At 44.4% G+C, this 24149-nt stretch overlaps 1 protein-coding gene across 3 annotated transcripts in view; it reads left to right on the top strand.

Annotated features, from left to right (window-relative positions):
* Positions 1–9932: 9932 nt before the first annotated feature.
* ABCG2 (ATP binding cassette subfamily G member 2 (Junior blood group)) overlaps positions 9933–24149 on the top strand; it is a 140417-nt gene continuing 126200 nt past the window's right edge. For 2 of the 3 annotated variants that reach the window (XM_036339321.1, XM_036339314.1), the window contains exons 1-4: positions 9933–10017; positions 10610–10724; positions 11312–11464; positions 18516–18673. In XM_036339321.1, the coding sequence (XP_036195214.1) occupies positions 9965–10017; positions 10610–10724; positions 11312–11464; positions 18516–18673 (479 nt within the window). In that variant the 5' untranslated portion in view covers positions 9933–9964. Of the gene's footprint in view, positions 10018–10609; positions 10725–11311; positions 11465–18515; positions 18674–24149 lie in introns of those variants that run through there. The other variant, XM_036339336.1, reaches the window with a different exon arrangement.

Raw genomic sequence — 24149 nt, 5'->3', positions numbered from 1 at the left:
GCCTCCAACCTGTATAGAATCAGATGCTTCTCATGCTTTCCTGATGCATTCTATGGGTTTGTGGTCTTTTCTGTTAGTACAGCCAACTGTTCCCAGGAGGCTAGGATGTGACAAGAAGGGGAGAAAAGTTTTGCATGTGGGTGGGGAAGAAAGAACAGGGACCTGCGATTGGTTGGGTGGTGGTGAGGTAGGGGCTGTGTGGAGTTGATAGAACTTTCTTCACGCAGCAGCACATACTGTCATGCCTGCTTCCTTGTTGCTTTGTTGTATTGGTTAAGAAACCCTGACCAGGAAAATAAGGAGAGGTAGGTAGTCACAAAATATTATCTTTTGCTACATGCCTAGACAGAAGTGACTGACCTTGTGTAAAGCTGACAAAGTTTTTGTGAAACATAACAGTCAAGAAAATGTTGGTCACTTCAGATTTTGTGCTAAGTGGAAGGTAACAAATAATTTGTAATTCGCATAGGTTGAATGGATTTCAAATGCATACTGGATGAGTGTACATTTATCTTGCCTATGTTTTAGTAGGTTAGTAACTCAGTGCACTAAAAGTGTCATCTGCTCAAAGCTTCAGAGTGTTTTTTTTTTTAATGGTTCAGGGTATGCAGTCCAGCAAAAGATGAGTTCTGTACTTGCATTCCTGGGTTCATAAAATGGTGTCAATTTTTTTCATAATTTTTAAAATTTATTAATTACAGTTGACAAGCACTATTATATTAGTTTTAAGTGTACAACATAGTGATTAGACATGTATATCTGTTACTAAGTGATCACCCCAGGATGTCTCATAGGACACCAGAGTTTGACTTGTGTGTGGTAGCACCACTGCCGTTGAAAGTAGTAATTATATTCCAAAAAAGCTGATGAGCATATATATTTATTTTTTTTCTTGTATGAGAATCTTTTCTTATTTTAAACATATTTTTAGTGCTCTTTTTAGAGAAAGGAAGGGAAGGGGAGAGACAGAAACATGGATGGGCAGCCTCTTGCATGCTTCCTACTTGGGATGGGGCCCGAAACCCGGGCATGTGGTCCTGATTGGGAATTGAACTGTGAACTCTTGATACATGGAACAACGCTCAACCAACTGAGCCATACTGGCCAGGGCTGCTGATGAGAATCTTGATTTTTGTTTTTCCTCTGGACATTTTGTAGTATCATTTGTAGAACTAAGGAACCAGAACCTAATGTCCTCTGTGGGGAAGGAAGATAAAACAAAATCTGACTATGAGAATTCAGGAAGGTGAGATTTTACCACCTCATGAAAAATCATTCTGTTATGTTTAATTTGTGTCCATACCCAGCCTTTGAGCTTTTCCTCTCCAACGCTAATGATCTATGGAAAAAATGGTCTGACCCAGTAGTTGTGTGCATATCCTATAATTTCAGGGTAATTCATTATCTATGTGGAGATTTCTTAAGTTAATAATTTATTTAGAAATAATTTCAAACTTGTGGGAACATAGCACTTTTACCAGATTCCCGACCTGTTAATATTTCACTGCATTTGCTACTCATTTTATCTCTTGAGATAACCCATCATCCTTAGCATTTTTTTTTTAACCATCTGAGAGCTGTCCATGTGGCACTCTGTAATTCCTAACTCCTCCAGTTCTGTTTTTCAGAAATAAGGGCCTTCTCCTATATAACCTCTCAGGCATTGTCTGAGTGGTTGCTAAGCCTTATACTAGCTGCAGTGATGGGTCCTTAGGGTCTGTTGGCCACCATCCTCTTCACATAGTTGACTGACCATCACATCATGTCTCCTCAGTCTCATGCAAGCTGGTAGGTATTTTCCTGTCTCTCTCATCTTGATCACCTGGTCATGTTGGTATCTGACAGCCTTCATCACAATGTCACTATTCTCCTCCATGTAATTAATATTATTAGGGGAGTTACCTTGACATTATTCCAAAATTTTATTTCACAAGCTTAAGTCCCCATTTATGTCTCTTGCTTGAATCATCAGTAATTATCACTATGATAGTTACCAAAGAGTGATTTTCTGTTTTCATCCATCTCTTTCATATGGATTAGTTTGCATTCTACTAAAAGGAAAAAAACATCATCTTTTTATTCATTTATGTATATTAGTATAGAATCATGGATTCACATTTTACTCAGTAGCATTTAATACTAATGCATTATCATAATTTATTTTGATACTCGTATTGTTCCTGTTTTGTTTTTTAAACTCATTCTCTCTGTCTCTCTCTCTCTCTTTTCTTTTCTTTTTGAATATTTTGTTGGCACAACAGAAATTCCATACTCACTCCTTTCCCTGCCTCAGACCTGGTATGAGCTGATGTTCCTTTTTGTGGAGTTTTGCATTTACTAACTTATTGAGATCTAGGTGTTTGGAATGTTCATTGGTATTGGGATGGCATAGCTTCTGGGACATATTGGTGGACAGAACTAGGGAATATATTTATATAAACACATATAAAAGCATCTAAGCCTTTTTTTATATCTGTCTGGGTATATAGATAAAAACCCATGACTTCCAATTCTTATGTAATACTCCAGGGTTATTTCCACATTTCCATGTTTGTAAAACATCTTCTCAAAAAGTGAAAACCTGACTCTCATTATTCTAATATCCTTACTGATTTGCTCAGTTTTCTTATTTTTTTCTTTTAAAAGAAATATTTTTATTGATTTTAGAGAGGAAGGGAGAGGGAGAGAGAGATAGAAATATCAATGATGGAAGAGTATCATCAATCAGCTGCCTTCTGGATGCTCCCTACTGGGAATTGAGCCCACAACCTCGGGCAAGTGCCCTGACCAGGAATTGAACTATGACCTCCTGGTTCATAGGTTGACACTCAATCCCCGAGCCACACCAGCAGGTTCTTATTTCTTAATATGAGCAATCACTCTACCCTTCAGCTGTCTCCTCTCTTCCCTCCACCTGCCTTTGCAGCCTGTGATCTTGGGTGCTGGCCATTACTGCTCCTCCACCCAGCACTTCCATCACCTTCATACAAAGAAGGGAGGTAAAGTTTAATAGAAATGACTGATGCATTATTTGAACATGCTATATTGTAATAAGTAGGAAATATAACTAAATTCTCTTTCCAGTCAGGCTCTTCCTATTTTTCATAACATTTCTGTACTTACTTTTTAAAAATTGATTCTAGAGAAGAGACAGAAACATTGATTTATTGTTCCACTTATTCATGCATTCATTGATTGCTTCTTTGTGTTCTGACCAGGAATTGAATCCACAACCTTGGTTTATTGGGTTGATGCTCTCTCTAACCAATTGAGCTACCCAACCGGGGCCTTGTACTGCTTGGTATTTGTTTTTGTGAAAAACAATTGGTTTTCCCATAAGTAATTATCATTTATAAAAATGTAGAGAATCATTTGTTCAACTAATTTTCAGTGTCTATTAGGAGCCTGACATTATGCAAGATCCTAGTGACAGAGGTATGTCCTCTGTTCTCAGCAACCTTCTAGTCTAATGGGGATTCAGACAACTAGAGAACTTCACTGTGTTCTACTGTGATACATGGGTTAGAAGACATGGAAGCCACTACCCTCAATTGGAGGGCCAGGGGCATGGGATAGGAGAGAGAAATTGAAGTGTGTGTGTGTGGCAGGATAGGGAATGATGATGCTCTAAGCAGTGGGAATGGCATTGACTTATTATTCACTAGAGGCCCGGTGCACAAAAATTTGTGCACTCAGGGGGGAGAGAGGGTCCCTCAGCCCAGCCTGTGCCCTCTCGCAGCAGTATGGGACCCCTCAGGAGATAACAACCTGCTGGCTTAGGCCTGCTCTGGGGTGGCAGAGGGCAGGCCCAATCCCTAGGTGCAGCCCCTGGTTGGGCTCAGAGCAGGGCCCATTGGGGATTTGGGGCGCCGCCCCCTGTCATGCACAGAGCAGGGTAGATCGGGAGGTTGCGATGCCACCCTCAGTCACACTCAGGGTAGGGCCGATTGGGGGGTAGGGGCACCGCCCCCTGTAACACTCAAGGCAGTGTCGATGGGAGGTTGCGGCACCACCCCCTGTCACGCACAGAGCAGGGTCAATCAGGGGGTTGGGGCACTGCCCCCTGTCATGCACAGAGCAGGGCCAATCATGGGGTTGGGGCTCTGTACCCTGTCACACACAGAGCAGGGCCCATCAGGGGATTGGGGAGCTCCCCCCTGTCACGCACAGAGCAGGGCGGATCAGAGGGTTGGGTGCCACCCTCTATCACCCACAGAGCATGGCCGATCAGGGGGTTGGGGTGCTGCCACTGTCACACTCAGGGCATGGCCAATGGGGAGGTTATGGCACTAACCCATCACACACAGAGCTGGGCCTGTGGGGGAGGGTTGGGGCACTGCACCCTGTCACACACAGAGCAGGGCAGATAGGGAGGTTGTGGCCCTGCCCCTTGTCACACACAGAGCTGCAGGGCGATCAGGGGGTTTGGGCGCTGCCCCCTGTCACACTGATCCTGGTGCCGGGAGGCCTCTCAGCTCTGCTGATCCTGGTGCCGGGAGGGCTCATGGCTCCACTGATCCTGGTGCTGGGAGGCATATTACCCTTTTACTATATAGGATAGAGGCCTGGTGCACGGGTGGGGGCCGGCTGGTTTGCCCTGAAGGGTGTCCTGGATCAGGGTGAGGGTCCCCACTGGGGTGCCTGGCCAGCCTGGGTGAGGTGATGATGGCTGTTTGCAGCTGGTCACACACCCTTCAGGGTGGGAGTCCCCACTGGGGTGCCTGGCCAGTCTGGGTGAAGGGCTGAAGGCTGTTTTCAGGCTGGCGGGTAACTGAACCTCCCAACTGCTCCTTTTTTTCTTTTTTTTTTTATTCTGGGTCAGCTTTAGCTCTGACTCCAGCGCTGAGGCCTCTGCTGCTGAAAGCAGGTATCTGGTTTGTTTGTGTTCTATAATCGAAACACTGTATCAACTCCAGCTCTGAGATCCCGGCTCACTGAAAGCAGGTTTCTGGGGTTTTGTTTAGCTTCTATATTTGTAACAATGTTTCAAACTGCAAGCTCAGAGGCCGGCAAGGCAGGCGGGGAACATTGGTTTCCTCCGTCACTGAAGCAAGCAAGCCTCATGTTAGTTTCAAGCTGCCTGGCTGCTGGCCGCCATCTTGGCTGGCAGTTAATTTGCATATCGCCCTGATTAGCCAATGGGGAGGGTAGCGGACGTATGCTAATTACCATGTTTCTCTTTTATTAGATAGGATAAAGTGAGACCAAAGGATTTCCATTATTCACTAAAACAGCAGTCACCAACCAGTGGTCTGTGGACCACCCGTGGTCAGAGAGGTCTGAAAGGTTGGCGACCGCTGCACTAAAATGTAATAGATGTAATAGAAATCCTGTAGCTAGGTTTTATTTCATTTATTTAGTACTCAGTGGTCTACAATGAGTAGACCTGCATGCTATGGGGTGGTGGTGAAAGAAGATGACACAGTTCCATCCTCCCTCCCTCCCTCCCTCCCTTTCTCTCTCTCTCCCTCTCTCTCTCTCTTTGAAAGGAAGGGAGCAATCCTAAATGGTTAACTCAAAAGACAATTAACTCAAATTCTTTGTCTTAGAACGCTCACATTGTCTTTTGAGTTAATCATTTAGGATTGCTTGGTCTTTGAGTAGAGATTTTTAAAACCTGGAAAGGTTTTCTGGTGATGAAATCTCAGTGAGTAACAAGTTTATCTCTGGTCACTTTAGAAACAGTTTGTAGGTAGCTATCAATGCAGAAGGTACATGAAGAGCTATAGATAAATGCATCTTGAAAGTTCACCCAACCACTGGCATGACTTACATCAGAGGGGAAAGGCCACTGAAATAATAGATATTTTTCTGTTTTAGAGCTTGTGTTGCTTTACCTAACTCATTTCATTTGTCCAATGTTTCAGTGAGAGGCTCCTCAGTTAATGAGCAAAGAAGGTAAATTGCACCCTAGCACCCACCAGGCATTTTACACCCATGACAGTTCGGGCACAGTAGGCAGGCAGTGCTGAGGTCCTCCTGGATTGGCGCACTGAGCACAGCTGCACTGTGACGTCTATCACTCACAACAGCTATACATCATAGTGTTTGCCCCGTGAAAGTCACTGTCTGGGCATGAAATAGCCTTCTGCTTTACACCTTCCACTGGAATAGATACTGGATTCTCTGGGGAGTAAAGTCTTTTTTAATTTATCCATTTGAGAGGAACGGGGAGGGATAGAGAGAGAGAAACATCGGTGAAAGAGGAACATCTTTGATCAGCTACCTCCTGCACATACTCCTATTGGGAACTGAGCCCACAACCTGGGCATGTGCCTTGACCAGGAATTGAACTGGTGAGCTCTTGGTTCCTGGGTTGAAGCTTGACTGCTGAGCCACACTGGCTAGGCTGTGGAGTAAATTTTGATTTACCTACCAATTCTGCAGAGATTGGGCTTGGACACCAGGGTTTTGAAAGGCCTTCCTCAGACCTCCATTTCATCATGCCTGTGTAACTGTGGTGGACCTACCCTTCCTTCTCCGTACTCCAGTGCATTCTCCTTACCATTCTACTGGTGACCTTCCGGGTTAAATTCAAATTACATATTTGCATTCTTGAATCTCAGCACAGTCAACTCTGCCTTAATGTTTTTTTCTACCTTCCTGCTTTCTATCTAAATATTCTCTACCCACAAACATCTGTGTAATCTGTTTGGAACCAGTGTCTGTGCCACCTGTGTATACCCTTAAAGGTCATCCTCAATAAAAAGTGGAATTTTCCATTTATAAACTGAGAATTTTCCAGGTTGTTTGTTTAAAACTTTACAAGAAAGAAAATTATGTAATTAGAAGACATGTTTTATTTTAACAATTGGATTAAGAATTTTGTCTGCATTTAGAACTGGTGAGGTTTTCTTTTCAACATCTGAGGTGCTCTTTTCTAGCCATTAAATTTGTACGTCAGATATATTGTTTTTTCGCCTGATTAGATTTGAATAGTGAAAGCACTGATACTGGTAATTGTAGAAAGCCATTGACTACTTAGTTATGTAGAACCTGGCTAGGTAGCAAATGAGGTGACTTGAAATAATTACCCTGAAACACTACTCAAGACCTGTGATGTACTTAACATTGTGTTAAGAGAAGTAAATGTTTTTTTTTTTTTTAAATATATTTTTTTATTGATTAAGATATTACATATGTGTCCTTGTCCCCACGTTACCCTCTACCCCCCCCCCCCCCCCACCCCCGCTCATGCCCTCACCCCCCCCGTTGTCCATGTCCATTGATTAGGCCTATATGCTTGCATATAAGTCCTTTGGTTGATCTTTCCCCCTTACCCCCACCCTCCCCTACCTTCCCTCCAAGTCCCGACAGTCCAATCAATGCCTCTCCGTCTCTGGATCAGTCCTTGTTCATCAGCTTATGTTGTTCATTATATTCCACAAATGAGTGAGATCCTGTGGTATTTATCCGCTCTCAAGTTCCATCCATGCTGTGGCAAATGGTAAGAGTTCCTTTTTCTTCTTCCTCTTCTTAAAGAATACCTTTCAGCATTTCATATAATGCTGGTTTGGTGGTGATGAACTCCTTTAGCTTTTTCTTATCCGTGAAGCTCTTTATCTGACCTTCTATTCTGAATGATAGCTTTGCTGGATAAAGTAATCTTGGTTGCAGGTTCTTGCTATTCATCACTTTGAATATTTCTTGCCAGTCTCTTCTGGCCTGCATGGTTTCTGTTGAGAAATCAGCTGACAGTCGTATGGGTACTCCCTTGTAGGTAACTGACTGTCTTTCTCTTGCTGCTTTTAAGATTCTCTCTTTATCTTTTGCTCTTGGCATTTTAATTATGATGTGTCTTGGTGTGGTCCTCCTTGGATTCCTTTTGTTTGGGGTTCTCTGCGCTTCCTGGACTTGTAAGTCCATTTCTTTCACCAGGTAGGGGAAGTTTTCTGTCATTATTTCTTCAAAAAGGTTTTCAATATCTTGCCCTCTCTCTCCTTCTGGTACCCCTATAATTCTGATGTTGGTACGCTTGAAGTTGTCCCAGAGGTTCCTTACACTATCTTCATATTTTTGGAATCTCTTTTCTTTTTTCTTTTTCGGTTGGGTATTTTTTGTTTCTTTGTATTTCAAATCTTTGACTTGATTCTTGGGATCCTCTTGTCTGCTGCTGGATCTCTGTAAATTATTCTTTATTTCAGTCAGTGTATGCTTAATTTCTAGTTGGTCCTTTTTCATGTCCTCCATGGTCTCACTATACTTATTGAGGGATTCATTAAATTTATCGGCGGTTTCCATAAAATTCTTGAAAAACCTTATAAACGTGGCCTTGAACTCTATATCCAATCGTTTGCTTTCCTCCATTTCTGCCATTTGTGACCTGTTTCTTTGTCTCCGCATTTTGGCAGCTTCCCTGTGTTGATAGAGTGGCCCTGTGCGCCAGGTGTCCTGTAGGGCCCAGTAGCTCAGCCTCCCCAGTTACCTGGGGTGGACACTCTTGGTGCACTCTTGGTGCCTTGGTTGTTGTAGAATCACTGGGAGGAATTGACCTCCAGGCCAATTGGCTGTGAGAATCAGCTGTGTCTAAAGTGGGAGAACTTCTGTGCTGAAGACACCCTTCTGGGGCAAGACTTGCTTCAGTGGGGCTTTGGTGCTCACTGAGTCTGCTCCCTGAGTGTGTCCCTTATGGATCTGAGGAGTTGCAGTCTGGATGGACCCCCTCTGACCACTGGGTACAGTGGCTCCTGGATCTAAGGAGGTGCTAATTCAGCCTCTGCCTGAGGCCACACAGCAGGAGCCACGAAGAGGCTCAGCTGTGAAGCAATGCAAGCCGCTGCGGGGCCTTGGGCCTTCTCTTGGAAGTTCCAGGTCTGCCTGGTTCGGCTGCAGTTAGGTACATTCACATGCAAAAGCCTCTGCCGCAGCCTGGGTGGGGCGGGGTCTCAGGGAGTCAGAGGGCGGAGAAAGCAGCCATGGCCGATTCTCCGCCCGGAGTCGCGCGTCTCAGTGTTCCGGTAACGGCTGCAAGCACCTCTGAGGGAAAGCCGCCCTCAAGTTCGCTCGCTGCCGGACAGACCAGCCTCTCCCCGTATGAGTCCTGGGTCCCCAGAGACTTCCCGGAACCGGAGTTCAGAGCAGTCGGGAGTTTGTGATTCAAAAAGACAGCCGTGTCCTCAGGCGCCACCCCCTTTCCTCGCGCGCGAGCCGGCCGTACCTCTGCACTTCACCTCCGCAGCGCCTCTGGCTCTCAGCGTGCTTTTCTTTCCTTCTAGTTGTGGACTTTACACTCAGCCAGCCTTCCTGTTGTTCTGGATGATGTTTGCCCAGACCTTTGCGGTAATTTTCAATTGTTGTGTGAGGCGATAATTTCCCGGTGTTTACCTATGCCGCCATCTTAGTTGCTCCAAGAGAAGTAAATGTTAACAGATGTTCTACCAGAATCTTTTACTTCAAGGAACCTTGAAAGTTTGTGTGTCCCTTCCCCAAAAATATAAGTGGTTTAGAAAATAACTGAAGTGAATTTAGAGGGACCTGAGTCATTTTTTCTATAGGTGCTGACTAGTGATGACATTCTTTGTATACTAGACTTCTATTTGACATTTCCTTTTTTTCCCCCCGTTAAAGGTTGTTTTGTGCTTATTTTCTGTCTAATTTCATCAGTGTTCATTGAGTGTATTAAATGCAGACCCTAAATTAGAAGAAATAGTTTTGTTTTGTTTTAATCCTCACCTGAGGATATTTTTCCATTGATTTTTAGAGAGAGTGGAAAGGAGTGGGAGAGACACACAGAGAGAAACATTGATGTGAGAGAAACACATCAATTGGTTGCTTCCCACACCTGCCCTAACCAGGGCCAGGGATCGAGCCTGCAGCCAAGGTAAGTGCCCTTGATCAGAATCGAACCCAGGTCCCTCAGTCCACAGGCTGATGCTCTATGCACTGAGCCAAACCTGCTAGGGCAGTAGAACTAGTTTTAAAGTGAACCAGTAAATCAGTCTGTTTCTGCATTTGCAGTGGGATCATGAGACCTGGCCTCAACGCCATTCTGGGACCCACAGGTGGAGGCAAATCTTCGTGAGTATAACAGAGTATCAGGAAGCGTTCCCTTTGCATTTTTAATGTGCTTTTACAGATCACTTTTACGAGGGCAGGCATTAGTTGAATATTTGCTGCATGTCTAGTCTGGGTGTAGGCACTGTGGCTCACATGCACTTATGCCAGCTGTGTCTTATTAGGTCAGGTTTACTGAGAGGACATGAGAGGTGATTGGCATATAGGTGTCAGGTATGATGGGAGCTAATGGGAGGAAAAGGAAGCGGGTGGAATTGAAAGTGGGGAGGTGGAGCAGAATCGTAAGTGGAGTGAGTCTTGGCTAAAGGAGCACATCGCCTGTGTTGGGACCCAAAGGTCAGGCAGCTTGGAGGGCTGTTGGGGAGGTCTGTGCTGGATCAGCCAGCAGTGCTTTGTTTTCACATTTTTTGGACCTTATTGTAGCATAGAGTGAAAAAGGAACTTGAGAATTTAAAAAATAGATGTGTAATTAGAGTTGAACCATAGATTTTCTTGATCAGTTAATTTTTTAATTTGAACAGAATTTGCATTCAAGAGTAGCTGAGAGATATAACTTGTGTTGGAGAAAAAACATACCATATATATCCTTTTATAGGTTGTTAGATATCTTAGCTGCAAGGAAAGATCCACAGGGATTATCTGGAGATGTTTTGATAAATGGAGCACCTCGACCTGCCAATTTCAAATGTATCTCAGGTTATGTGATACAAGTAAGTATGCATTGATTTGCATTTTAGATATCTCCGGTTTGATGTGGTCAAGTTCTTTGGCTGATAGTGCAGCGTGCCTCCCATTGATCACATAACCTGGGCATAAAACCAACTTTCCTTATACCATCTTCTCATAATCTCCCTTAAGATGTACAGTAATGTTAAATGAAAAGGCAGGGAGAATCTAGAATATGACCCTGCTAACAAAATGATAACAGTTCTAGTTATCATGTTCCCAAAAGATGCTACTGTTTGACTTTTTTCCCTACCTTCCCCTCTCTCCCTGCCCTAGCTTAGAGAGATGTTTTGTCAAAGCCTTGTATGAAGCAGTCTGGAAATGTCTGACAGTAGTAATCATAATTGCCTGTGTTCTCTTTGGGTGTACAGATAGAAATGAGAATTCTTCCATCAGGGTTTGCAGCTATCTGAATATGGAGTTATTGGTATAATTTGTATAATTAAAGTTCATCACTAGCTAGAACTTTCCCTTGGCTATGTTATTTTTGTGGATTAAGTTGTATATACTGAAGACTGAATTTACTAGAAAAGACCTGATTTGTCTTTTTAAAATGCCATTTTGCCTTCAGGATGATGTTGTGATGGGAACTCTGACAGTGAGAGAAAATTTACAGTTCTCAGCAGCTCTTCGCCTTCCATCAACTATGAAGAGTCATGAAAAGAATGAACGGATAAACATGGTCATTCAAGAGTTAGGTCTGGCTAAAGTGGCAGATTCCAAGGTAATGAGGACACAACTGATGGGGTCATTGCCAGCAAATAGGACCCTTACCCAGAAGTTTCCTATAATGTGTGTGGTCAAAGCGGCTCCTTTCTAAAAACAATGATAAAAATGAATAGTTACATAATATGAAGGTGAAACTTAACCAGGAAAAAAATTAAAAAATGATTGAATCCTGGGGGTGAAGTATGGCCCTGTGGGCTGGTATGTAAAAGTATTCTTGCAAAGACTACATGTCCCTTCCCTGTGATGACAGTGCTTGCTCCTCCCCCTCACTAACTGTGTAAGTCCTGTCTCATTCAGTGTCTCTTTACTAACTTTTATTTTTTTGTTTTCTCTTCCCTTTTTTAGCTATTCTTCCTCTAGGGACTTTGTTGTATTGCTTTGGAGCTATGTTTCTGGAATTCATGAATGACAAAAATTCATAAATGACTAAAAATTCATACATGACTACAATCCTAGCTATATTTCTGGAATACATAAATAACTATTTTTTTCTGGAATTCATAAATGACATATATGTTTCACTTTGCTATAATTGGGCCTCCAACATTATTTTCAGTCACATTAGTATTTATTTCTAATTTGTGTAGCAGCCAACTTGTTTTCCTAAAGCCTTTCTAAGGGCACTTTGTCTCCCATCCCTCCCCGCTCTCTTCCACTGTCCCTCCCTTCTGCCAGGGTTACTTGCACACTGACGTGTGCTGGGCTCTCTTGGATTTTATAGATAACAGCTGTGGGCGAGAGAGACAAAAGTAGCTCCCTGTGTGGGTTGTGCAGGATCAGGAAGGAGGAATGAGATGAGTGAGGGAATGATTTACAGTTGATGAGTAGACATGGAAGATTTGCTGGAAGACATCAAAGCTTTGGGTGAAGATGAGCTTTTCAGCTGTTATGGTTCTAGTTTAATCCCTCTGCACTATCCCTTCCTTCGAGGACATGAAGGTGGGGTATTCCGTTGGCTGCTGCTTCATCTGATGCTTTCAATCTTCTATGTCAAGTGCATTTTGGAAGAATAAGTCTGAGCTGCTCCCATGTACCACTTATTTTCATGTTATGAGTGGTTGGGCTCTCTTTGTTGGGGCTCTGTTCATTTGATTCTCTCTTTCCACTAAGGTGCTTTCCTGTCTTTACCTCTAGTGATCATCACCTGACTTCTTTGCATGTATTTCTAGGGAAAATAAGCTGAAGGCAGTTGTTGACTTCATAGAACATGTTTATGTAATTGACTGAAAGAATCATTAAAAATGTTATCCTATATAATAAAAGGGTAATATGAAAATTGACCCTAACAGTGGAATGATTGCTGGACCAGTCACAATGAGGCGCACTGACCACCTCTCGGTCCCTTTCCCTGACTGGCAGAATCTGATCGCCTGATGTCAAACGGGGAACCGGGGGTGGATGGCAGGGGACGTGGGGAGTGCCAGGCCAAGGCCCCCACCCCGCTGGTAGCCCCTCACACAGAGCGCAAACCTGAGGCAGGGACGGGGCCAGCGAGCAGTGGGAACAACCGATGTCTCAGTCCCTTCCCCCAGCTGTCAGGTACCGGTCACCGATGGAGAACGAGGATGGGTGGCAGTGGAGGGCAGGGCCAGCTGCGGGCAGCCAGGGAAGATGGCCCTGATCCCAGGCCAGCCCTAGGGACCATACCCATGCACGAATTCCATGCGCCAGGCCTCTTGTACCTGTTATAAAATTTTAATCATAAGAGAAATGTAGAGAGAATGGTCTGATTCCTATAGTAATGACATGATTGTAGCATAATTAATACAATGGTATGATTACTGGTAACATTCACCTAGATTTCCTAGTTAACATGTTATTCAATAACTAGTGGCCCAGTGCACGGGGGTGGGGGGGGTATCCCTCAGCCCAGCCTGCACCCTGTCCAATCTGGGACATCCCTCTCACAATCCGGGACCACTGGCTCCTAACCACTTACCTGCCTACCTGCCTGATTGCCCCTAACCACTCTGCCTACTGGCCTGCTCACCCTCAACTGACCCCCCTGCCGGCCTGCTTGCCCCCAACTGGCCCCCCCTGCTGGCCTGCTCACCCCCTATTGCACCCCCTCTGCTGGCCTGATTGCCTCCAACTGCCCTCCCCTCCTGGCCTGATCGTCCCTAACTGCCTCTGCCTCGGCCCCACCACCATGGCTTTGTCCAGAAGGATGTCCAGAAGGTCTCCCTGTCTAATTAGCATATTACCCTTTTATTAGTATATAGATAGCTTCAGGTGTTTATTTCTTTTTTTTTTTTTAGGTTTTCTTTTTTTTTATTAAATAAATCTTTTTTTTTAATATATTTTTTATTGATTAAGATATTACATATGTGTCCTTGTCCCCACGTTACCCTCTACCCCCCACCCCCCCACCCCCGCTCATGCCCTCACCCCCCCATTGTCCATGTCCATTGGTTAGGCCTATATGCTTGCATATAAGTCCTTTGGTTGACCTTTCCCCCTTACCCCCACCCTCCCCTACCTTCCCTCCAAGTCCCGACAGTCCAATCAATGCCTCTCCGTCTCTGGATCAGTCCTTGTTCATCAGCTTATGTTGTTCATTATATTCCACAAATGAGTGAGATCCTGTGGTATTTATCCGCTCTCCAGTTCCATCCATGCTGTGGCAAATGGTAAGAGTTCCTTTTTCTTCTTCCTCTTCTTAAAGAATACCTTTCAGCATTTCATATAATGCTGGTTTGGTGGTGATGAACTCCTTTAGCTTTTTCTTATCCATGAAGCTCTTTATCTGACCTTCTATTCTGAATGATAGCTTTGCTGGATAAAGTAATCTTGGTTGCAGGTTCTTGCTATTCATCACTTTGAATATTTCTTGCCAGTCTCTTCTGGCCTGCATGGTTTCTGTTGAGAAATCAGCTGACAGACGTATGGGTACTCCCTTGTAGGTAACTGACTGTCTTTCTCTTGCTGCTTTTAAGATTCTCTCTTTATCTTTTGCTCTTGGCATTTTAATTATGATGTGTCTTGGTGTGGTCCTCTTTGGATTCCTTTTGTTTGGGGTTCTCTGCGCTTCCTGGACTTGTAAGTCCATTTCTTTCACCAGGTAGGGGAAGTTTTCTGTCATTATTTCTTCAAAAAGGTTTTCAATATCTTGCCCTCTCTCTCCTTCTGGTACCCCTATAATTCTGATGTTGGTACGCTTGAAGTTGTCCCAGAGGTTCCTTACACTATCTTCATATTTTTGGAATCTCTTTTCTTTTTTCTTTTTCGGTTGGGTATTTTTTGTTTCTTTGTATTTCAAATCTTTGACTTGATTCTTGGGATCCTCTTGTCTGCTGCTGGATCTCTGTAAATTATTCTTTATTTCAGTCAGTGTATGCTTAATTTCTAGTTGGTCCTTTTTCATGTCCTCCATGGTCTCACTATACTTATTGAGGGATTCATTAAATTTATCGGCGGTTTCCATAAAATTCTTGAAAAACCTTATAAACGTGGCCTTGAACTCTATATCCAATCGTTTGCTTTCCTCCATTTCTGCCATTTGTGACCTGTTTCTTTGTCTCCGCATTTTGGCAGCTTCCCTGTGTTGATAGAGTGGCCCTGTGCGCCAGGTGTCCTGTAGGGCCCAGTAGCTCAGCCTCCCCAGTTACCTGGGGTGGACACTCTTGGTGCACTCTTGGTGCCTTGGTTGTTGTAGAATCACTGGGAGGAATTGACCTCCAGGCCAATTGGCTGTGAGAATCAGCTGTGTCTAAAGTGGGAGAACTTCTGTGCTGAAGACACCCTTCTGGGGCAAGACTTGCTTCAGTGGGGCTTTGGTGCTCACTGAGTCTGCTCCCTGAGTGTGTCCCTTATGGATCTGAGGAGTTGCAGTCTGGATGGTCCCACTCTGACCACTGGGTACAGTGGCTCCTGGATCTAAGGAGGTGCTAATTCAGCCTCTGCCTGAGGCCACACAGCAGGAGCCACGAAGAGGCTCAGCTGTGAAGCAATGCAAGCCGATGCGGGGCCTTGGGCCTTCTCTTGGAAGTTCCGGGTCTGCCTGGTTCGGCTGCAGTTAGGTACATTCACATGCAAAAGCCTCTGCCGCAGCCTGGGTGGGGCGGGGTCTCAGGGAATCAAATGGCGGATCAAGGAGCTATGGCTGATTCTCCGCCCGGAGTCGCGGGTCTCAGTGACCCGCTAATTGCTGCAAGCACCTCTGAGGGAAAGCCGCCTTCAAGTTCGCCCGCTGCGGGACAGACCAGCTTCTCCCCGTATGAGACCTGGGTCCCCAGAGACTTCCCGGAACCGGAGTTCAGAGCAGTCGGGAGCTTGTGATTCAAAAAGACAGCCGCGTCCTCAGGTGCCTCCCCCTTTCCTCGCACGCGCGCACGAGCCACCGTACCTCTGCACTTCACCTCCGCAGCGCCTCTGGCTCTCAGCGTGCTTTTCTTTCCTTCTAGTTGTAGAATTTACACTCAGCCAGCCTTTCTGTTGTTCTGGATGATGTTTGCTCAGTCCTTTGTGGTAATTTTCAATTGTTGTGTGAGGCGACAATTTCCCGGTGTTTACCTATGCCGCCATCTTAGTTTCAAGCAAATAAATCTTTATTGTTCAGATTATTATAGTTGTTCCCATTTTTTTCCCCCATAGCTCCCCTCCACCCAGTTCCCACCCCACCCTCTGCCCTTACCCCCGACCCCCCACTGTCCTCATCCATAGGTGTACGCTTTTTGTTGCCATGTCAAAGGTCATACACATGGAAAATGTAGCTATTTCCATCCGCGATGTGCCCCTGTGTTCGGAAAGGTCTCTCACAACTTGTTCACGCTCTACTCAGAAAGGGTATGGAGACATGTAACGGCTTTTTAAAATAATGTGTCCTCTTATGTTTAAAATGAGGATTTTGCTACCAAAAGTGAGGAGAAAGCAACACTACAGCTGCTCTCACCCTTTGGGTGATAGTTGTGCTTGGGGCGGTGTGCTGGTTCGCAGGCTGTCGACAAAGCCGTCTGGGTGGCTTGCGCGGTTCCACCGGCTTCCCAGGGGCCGTCACAGCCTCGCAGGGGCTGTCGGAGCCCGCAGGGGCCGTCTCAGCCTCACAGGGGCCGTCGCAGCCTTGCAGGGGGTGCCACATCCCACGTTGGGGGTGAAGGTGCGAGTCAGAAGCTCCTCTTGCTGTCTCTCCTGCTGCTCCCTTGCATATCGCCAATGCTGGAAGTTTCTGAGAGCAGTCTGCAGGTACTGGACATCATACTTTAACTGGTCAACATGAAGTTTGGCATTCTATCTTTTGTTGGGTGGCTCCTTGCTGGACAAAATCTCCAGGCATTCTTGCTGGCTGTGTATCTGGTATGCTTGCTTGAATTTCATTTTCTACTAAGTGCACAGACTGCTTGTCTGCTGTCTCCTGGTGTCCCATATGAGACTGGATCTGGTGGACCTGCTTGTGCGTTTGCTGGAACAGCGGTTCCATGCCGCCAGCCCAGATTGGTCCGGCTCCGGCTTCCTCCAAACCTGAGTCTGCTTCTTGAGTGTGTCCCTTATGGATGCAAGGAGTTGAAATCTGCAGTTTGTTGGGCTAGACTGCAAAAGCGCAGGTGGTTCCTTTTGTGCCACTGGCACAGCTTGGGTGGGGATGTAAATTGAATAGGGCGGGGTCTCCCAGAATCACCAGGGTGGAGCAAACAGCAATGGCGTCTCCGAGACTCCTCGTCTCTCTCCATGACTCCGCATCCCTGAGTGCCGGCGAGCAGCTCCACGAGAAAGCCACCCTCGCTCTCCGACCCGCTGCAAGGCTGTCCTGCCTCTCCCCGTAGGGGTCTGGGACTTCAGAATCCCACCCCAAACAAGCTCAGTGGATTCGAGAGTTTGTAACCCTTTCCAATTGAAAAAAACCATGTGTCCAGTTGCAGCCCGCCTGGCGCGGGACTCTGTACCTCTGTTCTTGGTGCCTCTGCACATCCTACTCAGTCTCAATGCTCTTCTTTCTTTCCTTCCAGTTGTAGAACTTCCACTGGGCCAGCTTTCCCATGGTTCTGAATAATAGTTGTTTGTCTTATAGTTGGTAGTTTCAATGTTGTTGTGGGGGGCAGCACGCACAGGTCTATACCTTACGCTGCCATCTTGGTTCTCCTCCAGGTTTTTATTTCTAAAGTGTTTTAAAGAAAGTTATAAATATCATTTTCACCTCTAAAATATTTTTTATTTAAAAAAAGGAATTTGTCTACATTACTACAATGTCATTACCATATAACAGCATTAATAATATTTTAATATTAGCTATATAGAGTCTACATATATTCACAGTTTTTCAATTGTTTCCAAAATGTTTTTTATGGCTCAGTCATTATAGGATCTAATCAAGAGCATGAGTAGCATGTGATTATTATCTCTTTGGAGACTTTTACTATAAGAATTATTTCCTACCTCCTGCCTCCCCCCAAACCTTTCTGCTCCCCCACCACACACAGTGACATGACTGGTTGAAAGACTGAGCCAGTCACCTGTAGAATGTTCTGACTTTGCCTTCTGACTTTGCCTAAAAGGATGTCAGGAATTATGTGTTGTGTTAGGGTATAGACTGGGCCAATTTGGGAGGCTTTATGGTGATTTTATAAGTAGTAATGTGGATGGTAGAAAGTGAGCTTACTTAGCTGCCAAGGCCTAGTTTTTGAGTCCACTTGAGGATTTTTTCGGTGGGGGAAAAAGAAAGGGGCATCAGAAGACTAATAAATTATAGATGCTTTCAATTGTTCCTTTCCTATTTTTATCTTCTTTTTGGATTGTGATTTCACTATGTCAGGGCCATGTCTTTAAGTTCTAACTTCTGATCTTAAAACTAAATATTTTAATTGATAAGGAACATATAGAACTGTTGGAAGCATGGGTTTCATATCTGGCTTAGCCATGTACCAGCTCTGACCTGAGCCTCAGTTTACTTGTTTAATTAAAGAGAAACCTACCTCTTCTCTCAGATTCTGCAGTTCAGAATATATGAGGACATGAGACAAAGTGCCTTTTATAGGGTTGGCACTTGTTAGCAGCTCAACGAACTATAGTGCCTGTGGTTGTTTTTGTTAATAATGATAACATTTGTGTGTTAGGTTGGAACTCAGTTTATTCGTGGTGTGTCTGGAGGAGAAAGAAAAAGGACTAGTATTGGAATGGAGCTTATTACCAATCCATCCATCTTGTTCCTGGATGAGCCCACAACTGGCCTAGACTCAAGCACAGCTAATGCTGTCCTTTTGCTCCTGAAGAGGTAAGCGCTATGGGAACATTGTTCTCACATTCATCCAACATCTGATGCCCTGCTTTGTACCAGGTATGAATCTTAGTGCATGGGAATCAGCAATGAGCACAACACACAAACATTTCTCCCTTCTTTGTTGGAGGGGAACAATCAATTAGCAAATATAAATGTTTCAAGAAAAATAAAAGAGTGTAAGAATATAGGGAAGGCTGATGTGGTGGAGGAGGGGGGTGGCATATTACATAGCAGGATGGTCAGGGAAGACCTCAGGATGAGCCATGTGAGCTGTGAGCGAGATCTGGAGATCTGGGGAAGAGAGTTCTCATTGGAGGGAACAGCCAGTGGCCCTGGGGAGAGCATGCCTAATGTGTTTGGAACTCAAGAGGCCAGAGGGAATGGAACCCAGTGACCTAAGTGGAGTCGGGGGTTGGTTGGTGTAGTAGTTTGCTCAGGCTGCCATAAAATAGTATCACAGACTGAGTGGCTTAAGCAATAGAAATTAGTTTTTTTCACAGTTTTGGAGGCCAGAAGTCCAAGATCAATGTCTTGTGAGGATTGTTTCTTTGGAGGCCTCTCTCCTCGGCTTGTAGGTAGCTGTATTCTCACTGTGTCTTCACTTCATATTCCCTAGGTGTGTCTCATCTCCTCTTCTTGTAAGAACATTAGTATTTATCAATTAAGGTCCACCCATCTGATCTTCTTTAACCTATGTTACCTCTTTAAAGATTTTATCCGCAGCCCTAGCCCTTTGGCTCAGTGGATAGAGCGCTGGCCTGCTGACTGAAGGGTCCTGGTTTGATTCTGGTCAGGGACACGTACCTTGGTCGCAGGCTTGTGTGGGAAGCAACCACACAATGTCTCTCACATTGATGTTTCCCTGTCTGTGTTTCTCAGCCTCCCTACCACTCTCTCCAAAAATCAATGGAAAAATATTCTCGGGTGAGGATTAACAACAACAACAAAAGATTCTATCTGCAAATATAGTCACATTTTGAGGTACTGGGGCTTACAAATTCAACATATGAATTTTGGGGAGATGTAATTCATTCCCTAACAGTTAGAATAGGACATGAGATGGAATGGAGTGGGTGGAAGATTAAAAAAATAAGAACTCTGGCTTTTACTGTCCTTAAGTGACATGGGAAGCTTTAGAGTTTTATTTTTCATTTTTTTAATATGGTAAGATTTATTTTAATTTTTCAATCTGAAAAAACAAACAAACCCCCAAACAAAAAAACCAAACTATACTCATATATACAGTGTCGACATTTTCAGAGCACTGACATTAGGAAACCCTGTGTTTCTCTTTAGTCCTATGACAATACTGTATATGCCACAACAAGATTTACCAAAACAGCCCTAGCTGGTTTGGCTCAGTGGATAGAGCATCCCCCTGTAGACTGAAGGGTCCCAGGTTCGATTCCAGTCAAGGGCACATGCCCAGGTTACAGGCTCCATCCCCAGTAGAGGGCATACAGGAGGCAGCTGCTCAATGATTCTCTCTCATCATTGATGTTTCCGTTTCTCTCTTCCTCTCCCTTCCTCTCTGAAATCAATAAAAAAAAAATATATCTTAAAAAAAAAGATTTACAGAAACAATTGCATCAGCAGTCATACAGACACCATGGTTTTATATTTCATTTCACAAGAAGAACCAGGCGTCTCCCGTTTCCCGGCCCTTTTTTCCTCATACCCACTGCCTGTTTGCAGCCAGCAGGGCAGGTTTCCGCACAGGCTTTTAGAACATCAGCTTTTAATCCACACCGGTGGCTGTTTGAGATGTCACCTCCTTTTCCGACCCAAACGTAAATAATGAGGAATTTTCCCTTTAAAAATAATAACCTTTGGTTCAGCAATGGGAATGGTGACGTTTACCCTCCAAAAGGTGTAGAAAAGTTGCATGAAAGGAAAAACAAACCTGTTGCAAAGCAGTCTTATTTATGCTATAGTTCAGAACATGACACTGCCTTCAAAGTTTTAAAAGTTTTAAGAGATTACAACTGTGTGACAAATCTAATGAAAACAAACTGATTTGGTAAAGGTTCAAAGATCACAGGCCAGCACAGCATCACTTCACACACGTGCCCGCACTCCTGCTGCCATGAGCAGTGGTGATGACCCATTGCTGTGTTCTGACATAAGGCACCAAGTCTGAACATGCCATACACTCCCTTAGGTCATGTTACCTGTTCCATACCAGTGAATTCTTTGAAATGAAAAATAATAAACACTTCAGGACACAGTGTACTGTGCCCACCATCCCCCCAAACCTCCCCTCTCCCAGGCCCATTAAAAAAAATGTTTTTTTTTAAATTAAATCTTTATTGTTCAGATTATTACATTTGTTCCTCTTTTTTCCCCCCATAACTCCCCTCCTCCCAGTTCCCGCCCCAACCTCCGCCCTCACTCCCCACCCACTGTCCTCATCCATAGGTGCACGATTTTTGTCCAGTCTCTTCCCGCATCTCCCACACCCCTTTCCCCCCCAAGAATAGTCAGTCCATTCCCTTTCTATGTCCCTGATTCTATTATAATCACCAGATTATTTATTCACTTGATTCTTAGATTCACTTGTTGATAGATGCATGTTTGTTGTTCATAATTTGTATCTTTAAGTTTTTCTTCTTCTTCCTCTTCTTAAAGGATACCTTTCAGCATTTCATATAATATTGGTTTGGTGGTGATGAACTCCTTTAGCTTTTCCTTATCTGTGAAGCTCTTTATCTGACTTTCAGTTCTGAATGATAGCTTTGCTGGGTAAAGTAATCTTGGTTGTAGGTTCTTGATATTCATCACTTTGAATATTTCTTGCCATTCCCTTCTGGCCTGCAAAGTTTCTGTTGAGAAATCAGCTGACAGTCGTATGGGTATTCCCTTGTAGGTAACTGAGTTTCTTTCTCTTGCTGCTTTTAGGATTTTCTCTTTGTCTTTTGCTCTTGGCATTTTAATTATGATGTGTCTTGGTGTGGTCCTCTTTGGATTCCTTTTGTTTGGGATTCTCTGCGCTTCCTGGACCTGTAAGTCTATTTCTTTCACCAGGTGGGGGAAGTTTTCTGTCATTATTTCTTCAAATAGGTTTTCAATATCTTGGTCTCTCTCTTCTGGCACCCCTATAATTCTGATGTTGGTACGCTTGAAGCTGTCCCAGAAGCTCCTTACACTATCTTCGTATTTTCGGATTCTTTTTTCATTTTGCTTTTCCAGTTGGGTGTTTTTTGCTTCTTCGCATTTCAAATCTTTGGCTTGATTCTTGCGCTCCTCTGGTCTGCTGTTGGGAGTCTGTATAATATTCTTTATTTCAGTCCGTGTATGCTTAATTTCTAGTTGGTTCTTTATCATAACATCGAGGGTCTCATTAGATTTCTTGTAAATCTCATTAAGTTTATCGGCAGCTTCTAGACAGTTCTTGAGAGACCTTAAAAGTGTGGTTCTGAACTCTATATCTTCCATTGACAATTTTGTCCTGTTTCTTTGTCTCCGCATTTTTTTTATGCTTTCTTGGTGCACCCCCTAGTGTCTTTGTGTGCAGTCTTGTTGTAGTTAAGCCTTGATTGTTGTAGTTAATACTGGAGGGATTTGACCTCCAGGCCAAGTGGCTGTGAGAGTCAGCTGTGTCTGCAGTGGGAAAACTTCTGTCCTCTGGGGAGGTGCTAATCTAGCCTTTGCCTGAGGCTATCTGGCAAGTGGCTCTGTGCAGGGCTTGGGCGGGGCGGGTCGCACGGGATCAAACAGGGCGGGCGGAGCGAGCAGTTATGGCTGCTCTCAGTTCCGTCCCTGTAGGCTCTGCCTCACAGAGTCCCAGCAACCCCTGCAAACCTCAGAGAGAAAGCTGCCTTCGAGTTCCGACCGAAGCCAGACAGTCCCGCTTCTCCCGTTTGAGTCTGGGTCCCTAGAGACTCGCCCGGATCTGGAGCTCAGAGTCTGAAACTCCCTCCCGATTGAAAACAACAACCGTGCCCTCCGCCGCCAGCCCACTCCGGGCGCACTCCGCACCTGAGTATTTCACTTCAGCACTGCGCCTCCTCTGAGTCTGGGTATGATATTCTCTTTCCTCCTAGTTGTAGAATTTCCACTCAGCCAGCCTTTCTGTGGTTCTGGATGATGTCCGTTCCGACTTTTAGTTGTTTTTTGAATTGGTTGTTCGAGGCAGCAATCTCCGGTGTTAACCTATCAAAAAATGTTTTTAAGAGAGAGGGAAAAGGAGTGGGACAGAGAGATAGAAACATTGATGAGAGAGGAACATCATTGATTGGCTGCCTCCTTTACGCCCCCCCAATGGGGATTGAGCCCAGAACCCAGGCATATGCCCTGACCTGGAACTGAACCAGCAACCTCTTGGTTCCTGGGTCAACCGCTGAGCCACACTGGTTGCTATTCCCTCCCTATTTTTTTTTTTACTTTATTATTATTTGTTTTTATTGCTTAAAGTATTACAAAGGGTATTATATATGTGTCCTTTTTTTCCCCCCGCCCTTGACAATCCCCTGGCCTCCCCTAACCCCCAGTGTCTTATGTCCATTGGTTATGTTTATATGCATGCATACAAGTCCTTCGGTTGATCCCTTACTCCCCTCCCTCCTGCCCCCCAACCCTCCCTGGCCTTCCTGCTGCAGTTTGACAATCTGTTTGAGGCAGCTCTGCCTCTGTATCTATTATTGTTCATAAGTTTATAATGGTCTTTATTATCCATGAATGAGTGAGATCATGTGGTATTTTTCCTTCATTGACTGGCTTATTTCACTTAGCATAATGCTCTCCAGTTCCATCCATGCCCTTGCAAATGGTAAGAGTTCCTTCTTTTTTACAGCAGCATAGTATTCCATCGTGTAGGTGTACCACAGTTTTCTAATCCATTCATCTACTGATGGACACTTAGGCTGTTTCCAGATCTTAGCTATGGTGAATTGTGCTGCTATGAACATATGGGTGCATATATCCTTTCTGATTGGTGTTTCTGGTTTCTTGGGATGTATTACTAGAAGTGGGATCACAGGGTCAAATGGGAGTTCCACGTTTAGTTTTTTGAGGAAACTCCATACTGTCTTCCTTAGTGGTTGCACCAGTCTGCATTCCCACCAGCAGTGCACGAGTGTTCCTTTTTCTCCACATCCTCTCCAGCACTTGTTGTTTGTTGATTTGTTGATGATAGCCAGTCTGGCAGGTGTGAGATGGTACCTCATTGTTGTTTTGATTTGCATCTCTCGGATGATTAGTGACTTTGAGCATGTTTTCATATGTCTCTTGGCTTTCTGAATTCCCTCTTTTGAATGGTGTCTATTTAGATCCTTTGCCCATTTTTTGATTGGATTATTTATCTTCCTTTTGTTAAGTTGTATGAGTTCCCTATAAATTTTGGAGATTAGGCCCTTATCAAATATGACATTGGCAAATATGTTTTCCCATGCAGTGGGTTTTCTTGTTGTTTTGTTGATGGTTTCTTTTGCTGTGCAGAAGCTTTTTATTTTGATGTAGTCCCATTTGTTCA

Source organism: Myotis myotis, unplaced genomic scaffold, assembly GCF_014108235.1.
Source record: "Myotis myotis isolate mMyoMyo1 unplaced genomic scaffold, mMyoMyo1.p scaffold_m19_p_1, whole genome shotgun sequence".
Taxonomy (NCBI): domain Eukaryota; kingdom Metazoa; phylum Chordata; class Mammalia; order Chiroptera; family Vespertilionidae; genus Myotis; species Myotis myotis.
The sequence above is the reverse complement of the archived record's forward strand: the minus strand, read 5'-3'. Positions and strand labels throughout refer to the sequence as shown.